General features: G+C 42.2%; 1 protein-coding gene across 1 annotated transcript; it reads right to left on the reverse strand.

Annotated features, from left to right (window-relative positions):
- Nucleotides 1-1,608: 1,608 nt before the first annotated feature.
- LOC139456152 (pre-mRNA-processing factor 19-like) lies at nucleotides 1,609-22,612 on the reverse strand. Its single transcript, XM_071237698.1, has 17 exons — nucleotides 22,590-22,612; nucleotides 20,337-20,486; nucleotides 18,057-18,133; nucleotides 16,459-16,516; nucleotides 14,585-14,668; nucleotides 14,261-14,334; nucleotides 13,462-13,548; nucleotides 13,063-13,104; nucleotides 12,434-12,508; nucleotides 11,988-12,063; nucleotides 11,257-11,366; nucleotides 9,993-10,148; nucleotides 9,425-9,494; nucleotides 7,874-8,035; nucleotides 7,356-7,456; nucleotides 6,697-6,758; nucleotides 1,609-4,723 (listed from the first exon to the last, which is right to left on the reverse strand). Exons 1-17 carry the CDS (start codon nucleotides 22,606-22,608, stop codon nucleotides 4,579-4,581), a joined length of 1,548 nt encoding a protein of 515 aa, XP_071093799.1. The 5' UTR covers nucleotides 22,609-22,612; the 3' UTR covers nucleotides 1,609-4,578.

Here is a 22,612-nt window from a genome sequence, read left to right on the forward strand (position 1 = left end):
GCTATCTTGTAAACAAATTGTGTCAAAGTCGGGTTCTCATGGGTCCGACCCCAGATTCTGTCGATGATACACATTGTACAAAAAAACTACGGAAAACATCAACTTCACTTAAAAAATGATCACTATAGCTTTTGGTAGGAACTGAGCACCGTCTGTTATAAGAACTATATGCGGCGGGATCGAGCGTGATACGGTTTACGGTGAATATCACTACTCCATTGCTCCTGTGGGTATTATGTAGGTAGCGGAATAAACCGAGTTGAGCCGAGGTTTTCTAGGACTGCCAATTACACCGAACAAAGTCTCCCTTTCAGAAAACTGTTCCCGCGACAATCTATATTGTGAAACGGAGCACTGGTCGTTGCTCAATCTATTGACCCACAGTTTGCCTGGCCCGTTGTCAAAGTACATAATTGTCGTAATGACCAATTAGTCCATCATCAACACTTCGTTCAGCGATGGAGTTGATCATTCAAATCTGTGTGGATCAGGATTTATTTCAAACTCATTGCTAGATCTACACATGTGCGCCATATAACGACTTCACAATGGAAATCACTTTACAACTCGCGACCACGGGTATACTGCCTACTAAACAAGAATATATCTGGATTCAATCCTTCTCTCGTGGGTTGTTAACAGGAGCAAGACTGTACAGCGAATTACATGTATATGTAGGTGAGAGCCTCCAACTCCGGTGATATGGATTTCAACGTTCTCGGCGGGGGGCTGAACTGTGCGTACACGGCGTGTTTCACAAACCCACTGCGCCTTGCGGGAGAATGCAAAATCGAAAACCGTGCATCTCTCACCTCTCGTTTGTTTGTTGTTTAACGCCGCACTCAGCAGTATTCCAGCTATATGACGGCCGTCTGTATATAATCGAGTCTGGACCAGACAATCCAGTGACTCGTACCATGAGCATCGATCCACGCAATTGAGATACGATGACACGCATCAACCAAGACAGCGAGCCTGACCACCCGACCCCGTTAATCGCCTCTTACGACAAGCATAGTCGCCTTTTTCTTTTTTCGCCAAGCATGGGTTGCTGTAGACTATTCTTCCCAGGATCTTCACGGGTTGCTAAGACTATTCTGCCCAGGATCTTCACGGGTTGCTGAAGCCCTATTCTGCCCAGGATCTTCACGGGTTGCTGAAGCCCTATTCTGCCCAGGATCTTCACGGGTTGCTGAAGGCTTATTCTGCCCAGGATCTTCACGGGTTGCTGAAGGCTTATTCTGCCCAGGATCTTCACGGGTTCACCTCTCGCGGAACTTGCCGTGCTGGCATCATGATGAGGAATAACGAGCCGCCGAAACAATGGATATAACGCACCCTAGAAGCCAAATGTGCTTTTGATGAACAGGCCACCTTTTCAAGGTCCTGTAGGACTGTCCTAACTAGCGACTTCATGGACCGGTGACCAGGCTCAGTGACTTGTTTAACTACAAGTCATCCCACCAAACAGCATGGATGGTTGCTGATATCAATGACTGCAAGCCTTGGGTATTTGTAACTTTCACCAACTCCTCTTTAGATATAGATCTCGGAAAGACGCTCGGATGGATTCTCAATACAACAAAGCCAAAATGAAATTACCATGATTTATTCTGTTAAAATTGACATTTACTGTCACAGAAAACATAAATGAAGTTTTTCAGGGCACTTTCCAGTTCTGCCCAATCTCGATGTTGCAGCAAAATGTATCTCCTTCCAGCATGACTATGGAACCAATTTACAAATGGAATATATGAACATGTTCAGCAGGTTGAAATCGCCCTCACATATCAACATAGAAAGCAAGAGCCAGAATCAGTTACAACCACCAGTACCCAGGACAAATACCCAGGGTAGGTGTACGATGATCAAGACATATTAAAATTAACATGAAACATATTGTATCTCAAGGAGTGAATTGGGTTCAATGACAATGGAATATAGAGGCAGGGGACACCAGTTACCATCCTCGGTAATCCAGGGTATGACATCTCCATTCTTCACAATAAATACCCTGCACCCAATCACTTCAATAGCTTCCTGTCTGAAGTGACCTAACTACAATAACAGTCCAATATAAAGCCATAACTCGGACCGCAAGGAAGGCTTGAATGGATCAATTTGCACTCTATTTTCATTATCAACACTATTTGCATCCCTATCATTAACTTTGTACAGAGCTTATTTGATTGGATGGCTATTTTGGCATCATGCCAAAGGATTCGGGTTCAAAGCGATTATGGTACAAATGGGTGCAGTGTATTTATGAACACAGAATGGCGACATGATACACTAACAGGTTTCACACACTACCCATGAGGGAATCAAACGCAGGTCGTCAGTGTAAATGTCCATGCTTTAACCACTGGGCTAGGTCCCTTCCCTATGTTTTGCTTGTTGTTTAACAACGCGCTCAGCAATATTCAAGCTATATGGCGGCTGTCTGTAAATAATCGAGTCTGGACCAGACAATCCAGTGATTGACCTCATGAGCATCGATCCACGCAATTGAATTACGATAACATGCATCAACTAAGTCAGTGAGCCTGACCACCCGATCCTGTTAGTCGCCTCTTACGACAAGCACAGTCGCCTTTTACGACAAGCATGGGTTGCTGAAGTCCTACTCTACCCCGGATCACCCTTCCCTATGATGCAAACAATCAGTATAATCAAAGTGTGGTGCTGATGATAGTTTAATGCGATGATTCTGGGGGACAAATTATTAATTTAATTATTAATTTTTATTTATTATTTTTAATCAGAATTAAGTCAAATGCTCCCAATGTTGACAGCACTAAGTCTATGACGCCTACACCAGCAACAGCGCTATTTGTCAGTTAAGTACAAGAACAGATATAAACCACCTACATCAGCAAGGCTTGTCACAATGCTCACTGGTTCATGTGAAAGATTGTGACTGAATTCAATTCACAATAAATGAGGAACAGTCATGTCGTACTCCAGTATCATTGTCAGAGAGTGAGTGAGTCAGTATGGTTTTACGCCGCTTTTAGCAATATTCCAGCAATATCACGGCGGGGGACACCAGAAATGGGCTTCACACGTTGTACCCATGTTGGGAATTGAACCCGCGTCTTTGGCGTGACGATCGAACACTTTAACCACTAGGCTACCCGACCGCCCCTCATTGTCAGAGAACCAACATTTCAAACAACATGTGAACTTCTCATCAAAATGCTACATCCTTAGTTAAAAAGGTAAAAGTTTGTGTTCATAACGCATCAATGGCCATCATCCAAAATGAGCCGGAACTTGCATGTTAACAACTGATAGAATGAAATACCTCAACAAAACAGTCTTTACACGGTCACATCAAGCTTAGGCTCAACTCTCTTCAGCCGTTGATGATAATCATGATAACCACATGATAATCACATGACCGCTGTTTAAAGGGATGAGGGGCACCTGCTGTCTGTCAACAACAGGGACTACCCATGGATCCCATCTTAGCAGAGTCATGAGTCCGCAAAGCCAGGGCCTGTCTCACGAAGTCTTAGCGCTAAAATCGTATCTCCCATACTTTAAAAGAGACTTACAACAATGGTAACGCTAAGATCACTTTGTGGAACTGGTCTCTGGACACAAGGAAAATGTCTGTCCAGCAATAGCGCCTTCCTATACAAATTCAAACTTAAGGAGCTCCTTGTTCAATGAAGTCTGCTGTTGCAGCTTGAGAATCTAAGGACCCGTACTCATTTACCACTAAGACAGAGATGTCTTCACTTTCGTGCTTAAATGTCGAACAAGGCCTGTGTGAATCCTCCGCATCTTTTAACAAACTAGGAAAGCAGTTGGCTTAGCTGCAACCTGATGATGATGTGAAGGATGAAGGGATGCAAAAGCGTAATTGTCGAGGGGCACATTTTGCTTCATATTTTGGGTCCTTATGTTTACTAAGGGGGTCAGGGGTCAGGGGTCAGATCGTATGGCAGTCTCAAAGACTAGGACCACCTTGCTTGGAACCCCTGGCACATATTCATGAATACATACAGTGGTTGATGGTTATCTTACCATTAACAAGTCCTACTGACACTTGTATCAAACACAGCCTTGTGAATAGGCATCGCTCTATCTGTTACGGTGCCATCAGCTCAGAAAGTACATAATACTTCACTGTACAAAGACAAGCTTAAGAATTCATCATCATATTTATGCTTTTTTAGGTTAAAAGAACATCCTGTTTTTCTTGCCCAATGAAACAGTAAAACATGAAAGCAATTTAAATCCGTTTTCAAACTTTTGTCCCAGTGTACTGTTTATATGCAAAAAAGGTGCCCAAACAATATTTAACAATTCATGAAACAGGCTGATCTGCTATTTCACATTAACGAAGAACATATGAACGTATCGAAGTGCCTTTCAGAAAAATGGTTTAAGGGATTGATTTAATGTAGATCTGTGTAGATCTGTGCAGCACTAGGCACAGAGAGAAGTTGGCACTAACTTTATCCTCTTATTAAAAGAACTGGAGAGTTTCTATTCACAAGACTGTTAGCACAGATAAAAGCAAGTTTTATCAAGATCTGTACAAATGAACACCCATGGTCTCCCAACTCAAGGCATGCCAAAGAACTTGAGGGATCTGTCCATGCTGCAGGAGGCCATGAAGGTCGCGTTGTCCCCGAAGCGGATGCCGGTCGCCGCTGCTGTGTGGTCGTTGAACACGGCCAGTTCACTCCACTGCTTGCACAGGTACGCTCTGCAACAAAGCAACTATGGCTGTGACATGCATGATGACATCACCTCATATTGGACAACAGAGTAAATGCAACAAGAGTTTGCCACTAACGTGGCTATATCCCCCACCCCTGTTGCCGAATTTATGACATAATTAAATCTAAACAAATCCTAACCTTTTTTAACCCAGGTAAAACTTGTCATGGAAATTGTAAAAAAAAGATGAGTTTGGCACCTAAGTCCATCTTGTTGCCATGGAAACGTAAAAAATAAATATTTCTAAAATTTCTCAATAGCAAAAGGCACCAGTTCAGCATGTACCTGACAGACCTGCAAAGTTTGATGAAAAAATATTGAATGGTTTATGAGTTATGCTCCGGAAACGAAAAACGTGATGGACGTACGGACGGACGGACGGAGCCCGTTTCTATATCCCCCGCCAACTTCGTTGGGCGAGGAATAACAATGCAACTATGGCTGTGACATGCATGATGACATCACCTCATATTGGACAACAGAGTAAATGGAACATGACAAACAAATATTATTTACAGAGTGAGTGACTGAATATAAACCGTAGTTAAATAAATAATTGTAGCTATTTACTGTGGCAACATTTTGGTCTTTAAACAAACAAAGGGTACAGGGCACCATTCTACCAAAATAAATGGGAAACAAAGCATGCCAAGTCTCCTTGGTACATATTCTACTCCTGGATCCACACAAGGGAGACAAGCCCTGGGCACTAGATACAAAGACAGTCCCTGGATCCCCACAGGGAGACACGCCCAGGGCACGGGAGACAAAGACAGTCCCTGGATCCCCACAGGGAGACAAACCAGGGCACTAGAGACAAAGTCTGTCCTAGGATCCCCACAAGGAGACAAGCCAAGGGCACTGGGGACAAAGTCTGTCCTAGGATCCACACAAGGAGACTAGCCCAGGGCCGTAGAGACAAAGTCTGTCCTAGGATCCCCACAAGGGAGACACGCCAAGGGCACTAAAGATTATGCCAGTCCCAGGATCCACACAAGGGAGACAAGCCCAGGGCACTAGCGACAAAGTCTGTCCTAGGATCCCCACAAGGGAGACACGCCAAGGGCTCTAAAGATTACGCCAGTCCCAGGATCCACACAAGGGAGACAAGCCCAGGGCACTAGCGACAAAGTCTGTCCTAGGATCCCCACAAGGGAGACACACCAAGGGCACTAAAGATTACGCTAGTCCCAGGATCCACACAAGGGAGACAAGCCCAGGGCACTAGCGACAAAGTCTGTCCTAGGATCCCCACAAGGGAGACACACCAAGGGCACTAAAGATTACGCCAGTTCCAGGATCCACACAAGGGAGACAAGCCTTGGGCACTAGCGACAAAGTCTGTCCTAGGATCCCCACAAGGGAGACACACCAAGGGCACTAAAGATTACGCCAGTCCCAGGATCCACACAAGGGAGACAAGCCCAGGGCACTAGCGACAAAGTCTGTCCTAGGATCCCCACAAGGGAGACACACCAAGGGCACTAAAGATTACGCTAGTCCCAGGATCCACACAAGTGAGACAAGCCCAGGGCACTAGCGACAAAGTCTGTCCTAGGATCCCCACAAGGGAGACACACCAAGGGCACTAAAGACTACGCCAGTCCCAGGATCCACACAAGGGAGACAAGCCCAGGGCACTAGCGACAAAGTCTGTCCTAGGATCCCCACAAGGGAGACACGCCAAGGGCACTAAAGATTACGCCAGTCCCAGGATCCACACAAGGGAGACAAGCCTTGGGCACTAGAGACAAAGTCTGTCCCAGGATCCCCACAGGGAGACATGCACAGGCACTGGTTACCTAATCTGTGTGGGAATCCCCACCAGTTACCATGACAACTGGATGAATTGGTAAAGGCATCAAGCTTGTCATCAGTACAGGTAATGTATACGACACAAGCCATTCTTAACAAGCTCACTTAGACTTGTCACTACCACATATGACTACATCAAGTTACCTGACATCCGATCCTGCCACAGCCAGGTAGGTACCGCTCTGGTCGAACGTCAGACTCTTCACCTGCAGATGGACATGAGAGATATGCAAGACAGTCATGGCTGGAGGCCTTCATACACAACGGATCATGCAGACAGTACTAGATGTTGCATCATGAACTAGTCCCTTGATACCAAGCCAGCTATTTTCAGTATCTGAATATATTGTAACAATCCAGTGGAAGTTTTATTTACTCATTTGAGGGTTTAGAAGATCATCTACCATGTCTACCATATCGGTCATGAGGTTGTGAGTGAGTGAGTATAGTTTTGCGCCGCTTTTAGCAATATTCCAGCAATATCACGGCAGGAGACACCAGAAATGGGCTTCCCACATTGTACCCATTGTCAGTGACGAGCGAATGCTACCCCACGGCCTGACCATATCTACAGAGTCTGATACAGTGAGGGGATGGGATCATTGCCTCTTCCATACAGACAGGCTAAAAGACAGTGTACCAAAGCTTATTATTAGCTGTGCGACACCACTTAAGAGACAAGCACTCCATTTAATCACTTCTTAAACATTATGTCTTGCAGATATTATGCAGCCTTCACATGACAAATAACCACAACATAGGCTCAGGGTTGATTGCAGTGTTTCCAGACAACTCTATTTTACCTCATAACTGTCATCAAGCTGGATTGTCTTGAAGTTCTTCAGTTTCCTCAAATCCCAGAGTTTGACGACCGAGTCTTCAGCCGAGGTGGCCAGGTAGTAACCTAGGAACAAGTAATGAGGAAACGCCATAACTCCCACCATCCAACCCTGTATAGAGAAGTGGTCACTTTCAGTCGATTTTATAGTTAGCTATATCATAGAGCTTCTAGGTCAAACAATATTTCACAAGAATTGCCTTCAATCTAGGTAAGGATATAAGTCATTCACTCTGTAACAACAGATGTTTGTTTGTTGTTTAACGCCGCACTCAGCAATATTCAAGCTATATGATGGCGTTCTGTAAATAATTGAGGCTGGAGCAGACAATCCAGTGATTGACAACAAAAGTATCATTGTGATCTCCTGATCCACATTCTAGTGGAAGTCTTGAGAAGTCGGAGCCACTAAATGCCATGCACTGAAACCTACACATTGCCTTCTGTCAATGTTGAATATTGAAATTAAAATTGTCCAGTTACCGTTTTCTGAGAATGCGATGCTGGTGATGGGCCCTTGATGCCCGGGGAAGTTGGCCACGTTGGTTCTCTCCTTCAGATCCCAGATCTTGATGACGGAGTCCTCCGTGCCAGTGCCGAAGATGAGACCATCAGGATGGAACTGGGCACATGTCAGCGCTGGAGCTGCAGACACACAATATTAGAAGTCACGTCTGGAGGGAGGGAAGGAAAGAGGGAGAGAGAAGAGAGAGGGAAGGAGAAAGTAAGTAAGTGAGTGGAGATGGTTTTACAGATTCCAGAGAGGGACACCAAGAATGTGTTTCATAGTCATATATGATTATCACTATTATCATCATATTGCAACAACAGGAATGGAAAATTGGTCCTAAACACTAGGCTACAATCACAACACAACACAACACAACACAACACAACACAACACAACACACAAATCCCACAGACACCTTGTGAGACACACACCCTACATCAGGACACAGACATCTTGTGAGACACACACCCTACATCAGGACACAGACATCTTGTGTGACACACACCCTACATCAGGACACAGACATCTTGTGTGACACACACCCTACATCAGGACACAGACATCTTGTGTGACACACACCCTACATCAGGACACAGACATCTTGTGTGACACACACCCTACATCAGGACACAGACATCTTGTGTGACACACATCCTACATCAGGACACAGACACCTTGTGTGACACACACCCTACATCAGGGCACAGACACCTTGTGTGACACACACCCTACATCAGGACACAGACATCTTGTGTGACACACACCCTACATCAGGACACCGACATCTTGTGTGACACACACCCTACATCAGGAGACAGACATCTTGTGTGACACACACCCTACATCAGGACACAGACACCTTGTGTGACACACACCCTACATCAGGACACAGACACCTTGTGTGACACACACCCTACATCAGGACACAGACATCTTGTGTGACACACACCCTACATCAGGACACAGACATCTTGTGTGACACACACCCTACATCAGGACACAGACATCTTGTGTGACACACACCCTACATCAGGACACAGACATCTTGTGTGACACACACCCTACATCAGGACACAGACATCTTGTGTGACACACACCCTACATCAGGACACAGACATCTTGTGTGACACACACCCTACATCAGGACACAGACATCTTGTGTGACACACACCCTACATCAGGACACAGACATCTTGTGTGACACACACCCTACATCAGGACACAGACATCTTGTGCGACACACACATCCCATGCCAAGACACAGACACCAGGGTAGGGTAAGTTATTAGGGTCAGAAACATGTAGTCTATATACATAGAGAAAATAAAGCAATATATACTCCCAAAGGAGCAATCTCACTTCACACTCATCTCAATAAAACACAGTAGCAATATGTCATATACTGCTGGTCTGTCTACTTGCTTGGAGATTGGAAGCACGCCAGTGGACAAACAATGCCTATCACTATCACATCATAACAACACATCAGTGTGGGGAGTGGCACTAGCCAAGTAGGAACTCACCAGATCCCGATGATGTGTCACAGACTTTGGTGAGAACACGTCCTGTACGGATGTCTGAGAAAGCCCAGTGCTTGAACACAAAAACAGTTAGACACATTGTATTTACTTAGGTACAGCTGACAGCTAAGGAAAAACAACTTTTGGTCCAAGAATAACAACCAGACTGTTCAATTACTGAATGAAAACATTAACTACAAAACGTCACACATTGTACGTCATAGAAAACCTAATTTCCTCAAAAGTTTGCAAGTCCTGAAAGACAAAAAATTTACTATTCACATTTTCCCTTAGTCTTATTCAGCTCCAATTTCTAAATTGAAGCATTAAGACCTAGTTCAGAATTATAGCCCTCAAATGCTACTAGTAACAGGACTACCATCACTGGATTGTTACTTGTCCTCAGCATAATTTAGTTGTCACAGTCTTGTGGACTATCATGAATTTCAAAGGCTGATTAAAACCATGTGGGGAGTCAAACCTGAGGTGTGACAAGCAAATGCTTTTACCACTCAGCTACCCCCCCACCTGCATGTCCGACAGGAGCTACCCAGGGGGTGAAGTGGCTTACCATGTCTTGTGAGCAGCTGAGCAGGAAGTCCCCCGTGGCGTGGAGACTGATGCCGGTGACTGGGGAGTCGTGGGCGCGGATGATCTGGGCGCACTGGGCCGTAGTTATGCCCCACACTCGGATCGTACAGTCGGGGGATGCCGAGAACACAAGTTCCTGAAGCAGATGGTAAACAGAGTCAGAAACAGGTCAGTTTGACGTCGGATACAACATCATCACCATAACATCTCGATACTGACGATCTCATTCCAACAGTGATTACTGGAGAGTGGTACAATATTTCATAGCAAAGATACGTCATAAAACAGATCTGGGTAACTGCAGTTAACCTGTGTACGGCATTATGATATAAACTTCTACAAGATCTGTGTGTGATGGAATCAGGCTAAATTAATTCTGCATATCAGTGGGCACCAGGCACAGATGAGTGAGTGAGTGAGTTGGGTTTAACATCGCTTTTAACAGTATTCCAGTTATATCGCGGCGTGTCAGCTTAATGTGGGAGGAAAGCCCGAAGCGATGCAGGTCTCAGACGTTTACCACTTCGGTGAAACCCACAAGCACGGGTATGGTGCTGACAAACCTAGAAACATAATCTGGGCGAACCGGGATTGGAATCCACATAGGTTTCTGGCGTGCCCAAGGGACGCAACTCTGCACTGCGAATCGCGGCGCCTTAGACGACTGGGCCACCCGTGCCCCCAGGCACAGATGGAGGAGAAAGTAAAGAAATGAGTGAGTTTGACATTCGATCTATTCAGTAATTTTAACGCAGGCGAGTTTAATGTGGGGAAAACCCAGATAACACACAGGTACCATGTGTACCAGTGTGAAAGGAGCACTGATGCTGACAGACCATGATGCATACTTGATGCTAATCCGGGATTCAAATCTATGGCCAGCTGATCACAACGACTAAGGGAAGTAACTCTGCATGTACAGATGGGACTGCTCTGGAGGTTTTGTTTGTTTCTTTGTTGTTTAAAGCCGCACTCAGCAATATTCCAGGTATATGACAGCGGTCTGTAAATAAGCGAGTCTGGACCAGACACTCCAGTGATTGACATCATGAACCTCGATCCATGCTATTTGGATACGATGACATGCATCAACCAAGTCAGCGAGCCTGACTACCCGATCCCGTTAGTCACCTCCTACAACAAGCATAGTCGCCTCTTATGGCAAGCATGGGTTGCTGAAGACTTATTCTACCCCGGATCTTCACAGATCATTCAGTAAGTAGAAGGATGGTGATGCTGGTTACCTCCTCTGGATGGTAGATGACGCTGGTGACCTTCTTGGTGTGTCCCTTCAAGATGGCCATCACCTGCTCCGTGTCCTTGTTGAACACCACAGCGTTCTTGTCATTGCCCCCTGGAACACATGGCATCTTGGTGTCAGACTCATTAGGGGTGTCACAACATGGCTACCTCAGCATAAATCAAGTATCGATATCTATGTGATACTATAAGTTGTAGCAGTATCACGAGTGGTACATTGAGTTTAATGCATCCCATTTGAGGTTTTATACCATGAGAGGGAATTCAGCTGTTCGATTGAACTGAGGTTAACTTGTGCTATATCATGTGACTTTCATTGACTAGGAAAAAGTGTTCCGCTTTTTGCTTCGAAGCGGGGCGAAAGGGATTTATTTTCCAACTGAGAAATCTCTTTCGTGGTTTGGTCTCAAATAGTTTGTTTTTAACGCCGCACTCAGCATTATTCCAGCTATATGACGGCGGTCTGTAAATAATTGAGTCTGGACCAGACAACCAAGCAGAATAGCAAAACTGACATTTGGAACAATTAATCAAGAATGCATGACAAACTGTCTTATTTCAAAGGTTTGAAGAGAAGATGGCCAATAGCATAAATCAATGCCCTTTGAAAGTATTTTGCAGATACACCAGTCTACAGAAAGTATGAACCGAAATTGGTTATTAATTCAGATGGTTATCACAGCTGGACATGCAATGAAACACCTGTCTGTCTCACCTGTAACGATCCTGGACGTATCCCGGAGACAGAGGTCCATTGACAGAATACCAGGAACACTGGCGCTGTGAAGACCCTGCAATATCAGAAACAGTGTTGTAGAGTTAGGAATAACAAAGACATTTCAATACAGGGGATTAATCTTTCTATATTCAGTGTAGTGTCACAAGAACAGAAGACTCTATCAGAAGAGAAACATCTAGAGCGACAAAGGTACCAGTGTAAAAGACATTTACATGAAGCAAAACAACCAAAATGGACACAAGAAACTTATATATTTTTTTATACACTGAAAGAACATTTCCAACAGCCTAGTACAACTAGCACTTACCAAAAATTCACCCAAATAAATATTTCTTATAGAATGTACATTGACATGTTGAAAACGAACTTAATTTAAGCAACAAAAGACCAAAATATTTTGATTTGATAACACATCTTCTTACAGTGTGAGAGGCCAGCTGTCTGTATTGACGGATGTCTTCTGTCGTGGCCAAACCCTCAGGAACTGTTTTGCCTCTCTGCAAAAGAGACAAAATGAAAGACAATGATGGGAGCAGTCATGGGCACAGACAATCAGTGATCATACAGAACTCAGTTTCAATTTTAAGGTCTTTCAAACCTGTGTGAAATAGGTCACATACTTGATTACAATCTTACAAGTTCACACATGCGAAGTTCCATGTTTCCATACAAACATGATGAGTATAGGTAGTTCATTAGGTCTACAGTAACTTTGAAACTATTGAGGGAACTGAGAGCCAGTAAGGATGGGTTATTGTAGTGAGTGAGTGAGTTTGGTTTAACGCCGCTTTTAGCAATATTCCAGCAATATCAGTGGAGGACACCAGAAATGGGCTTCACACATTGTACCCATGTCGGGAATCGAACCCGGGTCTTCAGCGTGACGAGCGAACGCTTTAACCACTAGGCTACCTGACCGCCCCTTGAGTTATTGTAAGAAACCCAGCCATTAAGCATCTACAGTCATATATTAGGCTATATTTTCCACTTCCAAACTCAAAATACATTGAAAACATCCTCCAACAAACACTATTAAATGAAAAAAACATACCTTCTTACGCTCCGCTGTAAGCAGTGTAGCTCGGTCCGACAACTGGGAGGAAAAGAAAAGATGTTAATATAAAACACCATGAACTAACATGAAGTATGACATTGAGCTTGATCAAATACAAAACAAGATTGTTATAAACAAGGATAAACAAATTCTGGAATAATCTGGAAATAAAGTCAATCTTTTATATAGTAACAACCATTAACTTGCACTAACTGCTTGATTAAACGTTAATAACACAGTAAATATACAATAACATGTTGGTATCTAACTCGATGGGTTAAAATTTCCAAGATATTTTCCGTAATATTATTGGCAGAAATTGGTTAAAAAACTGCAACAAAATGTAATGGTTGGCGTCACTGCAGGAAGTCGAAACACAAGCATCAAGATACTGACCTTCTGAATGACCTCCTCTGACATGCCGACCTCCTCCATCTGACTGTCAGGCTGGATCCCCTCCTGACCAGCTTCTGCAGCGTACGCCTGAAGATAAAAACCATGGCAATATAACCGACGAAACATGACAAGTAGTCAGTGTGCAGGCTTTATGACATTTCAGCAGATCAGATGATTTTGTCCACTGCTTAATGCTCACTCAGCAACATACCAGCAAAATCACAGCTGAGGGGATATTGCTCCCAAGACTGTTGGTTATGGATCACTGGGTGAGTGAGTATGGTTTTACGCCGCTTTTAGCAATATTCCAGCAATATCAGGGCGGGGGACACCAGAAATGGGCTTCATGCATTGTACCCATGTCGGGATTCGAACCCGGGTCTTCGGCGTAAAGAGCGAACGCTTTAACCACTAGACTAACCGACCGCCCCTATGGATCGCTGATTATGGTTGGTTGGTTGGTTTGTTGTTTAACGCCGCACTCAGCAATATTCAAGCTATATGATGCACACGGCAATACTCCAGCTATATGACGTCGGTCTGTAAATAATCAAGTCTGGACCAGACAATCCAGGGATTGATATCATGAGCATTGATCCAGGCAATTGGGATCGATGACATGCATCAACTAAGTCAGCGAGCCTGACAACCCGATCCCGTTAGTTGCCTCTGACAAGCATAGTCGCCTTTTACAGCAAGCATGGGTTGCTGAAGATCTATTCTACCCCGGATCTTCACTGAGCCACTGATTTAGGGCTGGGTGGCATCCAATGTGGTCCAGTAATAATCATCAACTTACCGGTGCTTGTGCTGGTTGTGGGTATCCTCCAGGCCCTGCTGGCAAACCAGCCTGGGGCTTCAGTGTGGCCAAGGCTGAAACACAACAAGACTACACCATCACACACGTCGGCATGTTAGAACATTGTCATCATTAATACAGATTAGGTGTCATCATTTTCTTCTCATACTACCATTTGTACTTTTAATTCACTTAGGTGAAACTTTTGAGTCATTCTTCACATAGTATTGAGTTATCAAATTTCTTTATGCGTATTTGTTTGCAAGCAACACCATATTAATTGGGTTATGGGGGTTAGTTTGCCTATCTGGAGCTCTAACATACCTTCTCTGGCAGCCGTAACTTCCTTGGTGAGACGGGCGATCACACGACAGGCGGCGTCGTGCTGGTACAAGGCATGGGACAACTCTGAAAATAGAAGACAATAATTACACTCATTATACACCAAGTATACACTCATTATACACCAAGTATACACTCATTATACACCAAGCATACACTCCTTATACACCAAGTATACACTCATTATACACCAAGTATACACTCATTATACACCAAGCATACACTCATTATACACCAAGTATACACTCATTATACACCAAGTATACATTCATTATACACCAAGTATACACTCATTATACACCAAGTATACACCCATTATACACCAAGTATACACTCATTATACACCAAGTATACACTCATTATACACCAAGTATACACTCATTATACACCAAGTATACACTCATTATACACCAAGTATACACTCATTATACACCAAGCATACACTCATTATACACCAAGTATACACTCATTATACACCAAGTATACATTCATTATACACCAAGTATACACTCATTATACACCAAGTATACACTCATTATACACCAAGTATACACTCATTATACACCAAGTATACATTCATTATACACCAAGTATACACTCATTATACACCAAGTATACACTCATTATACACCAAGTATACACCCATTATACACCAAGTATACATTCATTATACACCAAGTATACACTCATTATACACCAACCATACTTATTATACACCAAGTATACACCCATTATACACCAAGTATACATTCATTATACACCAAGTATACACTCATTATACACCAAGTATACACTCATTATACACCAAGCATACACTTATTATACACCAAGTATACACTTATTATACACTCATTAAGTATACTTATACACCAAGCATAAACACATTATACACCAAGTATGCTTATCATACACCAAGTATATTCTCATTATACACCAAGTATACACTAATTATACACTAAGTGTACTCATTATACACCAAGAATACACTCATTATACACCAAGCATACACTAATTATACACCAAGTATACTCATTATACACCAATCATACACAAATTACACACAAGGTATACTTATAATACACTAACAGTGTAGTGAGTGAGTGAGTTGGGTTTAAAACTGCTTTGAACAGTATTCCAGTTATATCACAGCGTGTCAGCTTAATGTGGGAGGAAAGCCCCAGGCAGGTCTCAGACGTTTACCACTTCGGTGAAACCTGAGCACAAGCACGGGTATGGTGCTGACAGAACACATCAGTTATAACTAATAATCTCTGAACATATCTCAACCATGACAGACACATTCAAATATCTATAATTTGGTTACGATTTGGAAGTTTAACATTACACTGATTGAGATACTAGCCATCACAATCACTCTTCCTGAAACACTAGACTTATCAAAGTCCAAAGGTCACTGATAGGGAATGCCATCAAGGGAAGTAACCCAATACTGCAGTTCAAGTGTTTTATTTTCTTGCTTTCTTCATCAACAGAGGAGAAACACATATGATACTTCTTCATGGTCTAGGTCGAGAACTAACTGTGCAGGATTGTCTAGTGATTTCCTTACTTTGATGTATCTTAAGGAACACAAATATTTGCATTTTATTGACCCAGGGTTTCTCATGGTGCAAGTTTACAAAGTATTTAACGTGATCTGGGTTATGGAAATATCAAATGCATTTATCCCGAGGCAACATGATCTCCCTCATGTTTTTATCATGTAAATATGTATAGCTCACCTTGCCTGGTCGTCATCATGTAAACATGTATAGCTCACCTTGCCTGGCCATCATCATGTAAATATGTATAGCTCACCTTGCTTGGCCGTCGTCATGTAAATATGTATAGCTCACCTTGCCTGGCGGTCTGCAGCTGCTGCCTCAGTGTGAAGCTGTGTAACATGACAGCATCCTGAAACAAGGACTCAGTTAGGAGGGAGTAGACTGACAGGAATTGTTCCAACTGCTGGAGCAATTAAGTGAGGTGGTTTGCCCCAGCTTCAAACAGTCCTTCAGTCATAATAAGTAAAATCCAAATATGTTTTACATTTGAAGTGCTAGAAATTGGCACTAGTCCTGTAGTCCTTGCCAAACTGCCCAATAGTTAAGGTATCATAAGGATTAGTAGAAATTTGCTATTTTTAAGGGGTTTGCTATGTTATCATTATAAGGACTAGTGGACTGAAACTGTTAGTTTCTACCGCTGATTTGGATACTTGTCCTGCATTAGCACCTAAATACTTTTACTGATGTTTCTGACTAGGAAGACGGAGAGTGAGTGAGTGAGTATGGTTTTACGCCACTTTTAGCAATATTCTAGCAGTATCACGGCCCGGGTCTTCGGGGTGACAAGTGAACGCTTTAACCACTCGGGTACCCGACCGCCCTAGGAAGACGGAGAAGTCCTGGCTGTAGAAATTGTTGTACCAACTATTTGTGTGGCATATGCCCTCACACAGCTACCATGTTACCCGAAGTGGCGAAGTCATGTATGATCACATCACTGCTAGCCATCGGACTGTACAGACATTGAGAAGAAAGCTCCCCAGTTTGAAGAATCAGATAGAATCCTCTGCTTATCCTTTGCTAACCAATACGTTCTCAATTAGGCATTAAGGGAACATGCAGGAATACATAAAAAATTGAGTTGCGTCCCTTACATATCAAGAGTGAGTGATTAAGTTAGGTTTAACACTGCCTTTAACAGTATTCCAGTTACCGTATTCGACGTAATAAGCACCCATGGCAATATTTGCTAATATATTGGCTGGTGAACAATCCCAATTAGCACCCCTTCCGAAGATCAATGTACACAAGACTTATTTATTCATGTATAATATGTGTGTTACATGCATCCTTAATTATGGGAAATTAAATTCTGGAAGAATATATCCATGATATCTGCATACAAATATTTCAGGCTGTCAGCATAACCCACGAAATATATGATCTTTCAACTCTGTTGTTTTTCACCAAAATAATATTCTAATAAGAGCCCGCTATTTCTAATTTTGAGAGCGCCCTGGGTGCTTATTATGTCAAATACAGTATATCATGGCGTGCCAGGTTTATGTGGGAGGAAGGCCCTAAGCATGCTAAGTGATTACATTCCAGGAACCACTGGTTATTGGTTTGAAAAGAATATTTGTCCAGATTAATACTCTTGCTAGTCAGCACATGCCCATGCTTACTGACATGACCGATGTGTCACTGGGCTTTCATCCCACATAAAATGCCTATATTTGACCAAATTGTGATGCTTTAGGCCACAGGGTCACCTGCGCTGTAGAACAACTAGACATGAAAAACATTGTTTTCAAGTCAACCGTAGGCAAATTGTGCAAAATAGTAGACACATTGTTGTTGTGTAGTTTTCGAAGGATATATATAGCATCCTGGCCATGTCTATGAGATGAGCTGATGCACAAATTGACATTATAATTCAGAATTACCCATTCATCTTGAAGTGCTTTCAGAATGGCCGGAATACTGGTTGCTGATGGGGGTCTGGGCTTAACAAGTGGAGAAGCTGAAATAGATGTAACAATTGTTTGATTGGCATTACTCAGAAGTTGACGGATGACAAAGTAGACACAATTTGTGGATAACAACTTCTTTAATACTGTAAAGGCGACGTTTTGGTATAGACCCTTTTACTGTTTGCGCCAGTCTTGCTTGACAACGGTATAAAGATCTATACCGAAACGTCGCCTTTAGAGTATTAAAGAAGTTGTTATCCATAAATTGTGTCTACTTAGATGTAACGACTTGTAAAAATATCATAGAGATTATTAATTTAACATGTAAGATGCGGGACAAACACCTCATATAGCCTGAACCCATCTGCTCTTTACAACAATAACAATAATGATAATAATAATAATTGCATTTATAACATTGTATAATGCACCAGATTCCATTCACCAAGAGGATGCTCATAGCGCTACACCTTTATTACCCCGGTCAATGCATCAGTGAAGCATCTCTCAGACCACCAAATTCACTTCTTTTTCACTTTACAAGCTTTAGTGAGTGAGTGAGTATGGTTTTACGCCGCTTTTAGCAATATTCCAGCAATATCACGGCGGGGGACACCGGAAAATGGGCTTCACACATTGTACCCATGTTCGGCGTGACAAGCGAACGCTTTAACCACTAGGCTACCCGACCGCCCCTTACAAGCTTTAGACAAAACTTGCTTTCCACTAATTGCAAGAACTGTTCGAGCATGTTAAGAGGCACTTCCTTAAGGAAACATGGCCTAATGTTAGACGTAGAGGGGTTCAGATGAATTCATTTTCTTTGACAGGGTGATTGTCATCCAAAATGTCCTGTGAAGATATTTTTCAGTTTTGGTTATAGTTTGTTTGTTGTTTATTGCACTCCGCAATATTCCAGCTATATGACGGCGGTATGTAAATAATTGAGTCTGGGTCAGACAATCAAGTGATTGACATCATGAGCATCGATCCATGCAATTGGGATCAATGACATGCATCAACAGTTGGTTGGTTTGTTTGTTGTTTAACTCCGCACTCAGCAATATTTCAGCTATATGATGGCGGTCTGTAAATAATCGAGTCTGGACCAGACAATCCAGTGATTAATGTCATGAGCATCGATCCACGCAATTGGGATCGATGACATGCATCAACCAAGTCAGCGAGCCTGACCACCCGATCCCGTTAGTCGCCTCTTATGACAAGCATAGTCACCTTTTACGGCAAGCATGGGTTGCTGAAGACCTATTCTACCCCGGAACTTTCACAGGTCTGCATCAACGGAGTCAGCGGCCCTGACCAACCGATCCTGATAGCCGCCTCTTACGACAAGCATAGTCGCCTTTCACAGCAAGCATGGGCTGCTGAAGACCTATTCTACCCCCGATCTTCATGGGTCTTCGGTGATGGTGTGTGTCTTAGCAAACTCACTGGACAAATGTTTGAAGATTCATCTCAGAATAAAACGTTCATGCTTCATCATACAGTCTATCTGCTGTACAAGTAAAGGCAGAACGTAACGTAAACATATTGATACATGGACCAAATTTTTTTAACCAATCACATTTATTTCGGACATTTTACTCTTATAGTATACCTCTCTCTCCATGAGTAAGTATGGTTTTACGCCGCTTTTAGCAATATTCCAGCAACATTACGGCGGGGGACACCAGAAATGGGCCTCTCTCCATGAAGATCTCACAAACCCACCCAGCTATTGCTAGTATTAGGGGATCACCTTGGTGTGATAGTCTGTGTGAATAGAGATTATTATCCGAGCATGTGTGTCATAATGATTTTACGAAACGACTGTCAGAATTCTTCTATTTCCCGAGCGAGAGCAAGTGTAATTATTTTGTTATTATCATTTGTTAATTGTTTATTTGTTAAGCTTTACAAAAAATGCACTGATCACCACCACTGTCCTAGACAAACCACAATTTGTCGAATGACGTCAACAATCTACAGCTATGACGTTTCTAGTGCGATGTCATTCCATCCTTACGTCACAGTGAGATTCGAATGACCTCAACAATGCCATCCGGATGGTGGAAACAATACACTGGTGCGCGAGAAATGATATTTGCACTTGTGCCCAAATAATTTTATGAACTTGGGTTATTTGTAACCCTTTGGGTAATAACACTAATTAAGTTATTCAATTATTATGAAATTATGACCATGACAACAACTACGTTCACTGAACCGACACGGCTTTCAATCGGAACTCACTTTTGATATCAACCAGCAAATCCACTGCCAGCTGTTCTCCGTTCATGGGGTCGGTGCCATGATCCTGGATGTACTTCTCCACCAGGCGGCGCTCAAACACATGGCCGGAAACTGGGGAGAGCACTGGATGCTCGGGTACTTCATTACTAACTGCAACAAGATGTCATTCAACATCAGACAAAGAACGACTGTCACTGCATCTACATCATCTCATGGTACAAGCATTCAAACTTTTGTCCACTTGAGCAGGTTACCGGTAATCATCTCGAGAGATACATGAATTCAAGATCATCATCTAACTCCATGTTGAGTTGTTTGATCACAGCTATAGTGCTGCTTTAGTGGCAGGCTGTTTGCATAATTTCTATGTACCTAAGCACAAGCTAACTGTAAATATGGTAAACAGAAAGCTGAGTATATTTTCTTGTCATTTATTTTATTCAGAGCTCCAGATAAGCTGCGTATCTGCATGAAATACGCATAAGAAATGCAGAAATATGCAGTAAAATATAATCAAAGCGTATCAAATACGCAACGAACATTACAGATACGCTACAAAAATAAAACTTGTGCGTATCATCAAAATATTGTGAAGTAACCTCTGTATTTGATTAGCATGATTAGCAAATCAGCAACTTATTTTGAAATTATAAACAGGCATTCCGTCAACCTTGCCAAACTCCATGATGACAGTTACATCATGATCATTTGCCATCACACTTTCTTGTGGAAGTATCGTGGTATTTTTGAGACCTATAAAGCTCTCGAACCCACACGACACCAGTTTGCAGGGACTAGATGAATAGTGTTTTTAAATATTTAACTTAAATACCCACATGTGTAAAAACTAGTGGGTAACAGAAATTTGAATACGCAGATAGAATTACTGATTTTAAAATGCATGGGTAAAATACCCACAACACCAAAAGCTTATCTGGAGCTCTGTTTATTCCTATATAAACACAACAAATAGGTAACAATTTCACCATATTCCCAAGGCAAGGGAATTAACTGACTGTAAAACATTGATATTGAGACTTATTTACATTCAACTATGAAAACAAAGATAGCTTTGTTTTTCTTTCATATGCATTTGTAAACAGAAGTACACTATCATATATGGTACATACAAATAAAGTTGAAATGCATCCTTCGTGCAAGCGTGCGAAACAACCTTATTTCCGCTGGCAGAGAGTATAGCTTGTAGAAAACCCATACAGAAAGATGCTATAGAAATGTAGTGCATGCACACACAATGTTATCATGTCAGCTCGCTATTGTCAAAACATGAAGTGAATGGGTTACTGGTCTGTTATTCATGTTATTACCTCAATCATGATAAAATATATAAAAAATTATGACAAGTGTGTGGATAGATAGGGAAATGATCTAGGAGTACGGCGATATCAACTTTTCAGTCAAAAACTCAAGGGAAATATTATGCATCATATGTATCAATAACCTATCGGCTGCTGTTTGAAACTTCCTGTCTGTATTTGACTGATCATGTTGTGCATGTATTTATAACTTGACGATAATGAAGGGACCCTGATAGTTAACAGATGGCACCTGATAGACTCGTCGCTCTCAACAAGGCATTATCAAAATTATTTTTGGACCATTTGACCACCTGTGTGTTAACAGAAACAATTGTTCTCAGAGGTAAGATTTAATGTTATGTATTGGGATTGGTATTTGATGCATAATCGGAAAAAAAACTTCATTGGGACTAAAAGAACACGACGATATATACACTTACTAAAACAATTATACTCAAAATATGTGCATAGAGATCATAACGACAGTGCTGACAGCTTACTCCAAGTACACTTGGATATAACAAGATACTGAAAATTGACCGAAAACCGAACACTGACGAAAATATGGGACATTTTCACGAATATTCAGAACATGTGAATAATACTATTTAGTGATCAACTGGAAAGTGATATACTTTACAGAATTAGTTACTATATTTCTTAATTTGCATTTTAGAAGAATGATACAGTTTCAAAACGTTGCTGAAGAGATCTAAGCGTTTCGCCATGTTTTGTTTGAAATAAAACTCATGCTGCATGGCTAACCGGCAAAGCGACATTGATTATTATGGATTAGAACAAAGGAATACATTTACAGACTTGTTCAAAACATTTCAAAATGTTTGCTACTTTAAAATATAAAGCCGATCATGATATACAACGATTCTTTGACAATAAAGCGTTTGAGGATTATGTGAAAGATTTTAACACTCACTTGCACAGCACAGCGCCATGTTG

Source organism: Haliotis cracherodii, unplaced genomic scaffold (assembly GCF_022045235.1).
Source record: "Haliotis cracherodii isolate W230 unplaced genomic scaffold, xgHalCrac1.p SCAF_11, whole genome shotgun sequence".
NCBI lineage: Eukaryota > Metazoa > Mollusca > Gastropoda > Lepetellida > Haliotidae > Haliotis > Haliotis cracherodii.

What these genes read in the sequence shown, in the direction of transcription:
- LOC139456152 (XM_071237698.1), bottom strand. An exon ending in AGTTACGGCTGCCAGAGAAG is followed by an intron (nt 14,335 to 14,584) that starts GTATGTTAGAGC and finishes GTTGTGTTTCAG; the next exon opens with CCTTGGCCACACTGAAGCCC. An exon ending in CACAACCAGCACAAGCACCG is followed by an intron (nt 13,549 to 14,260) that starts GTAAGTTGATGA and finishes TTTTATCTTCAG; the next exon opens with GCGTACGCTGCAGAAGCTGG.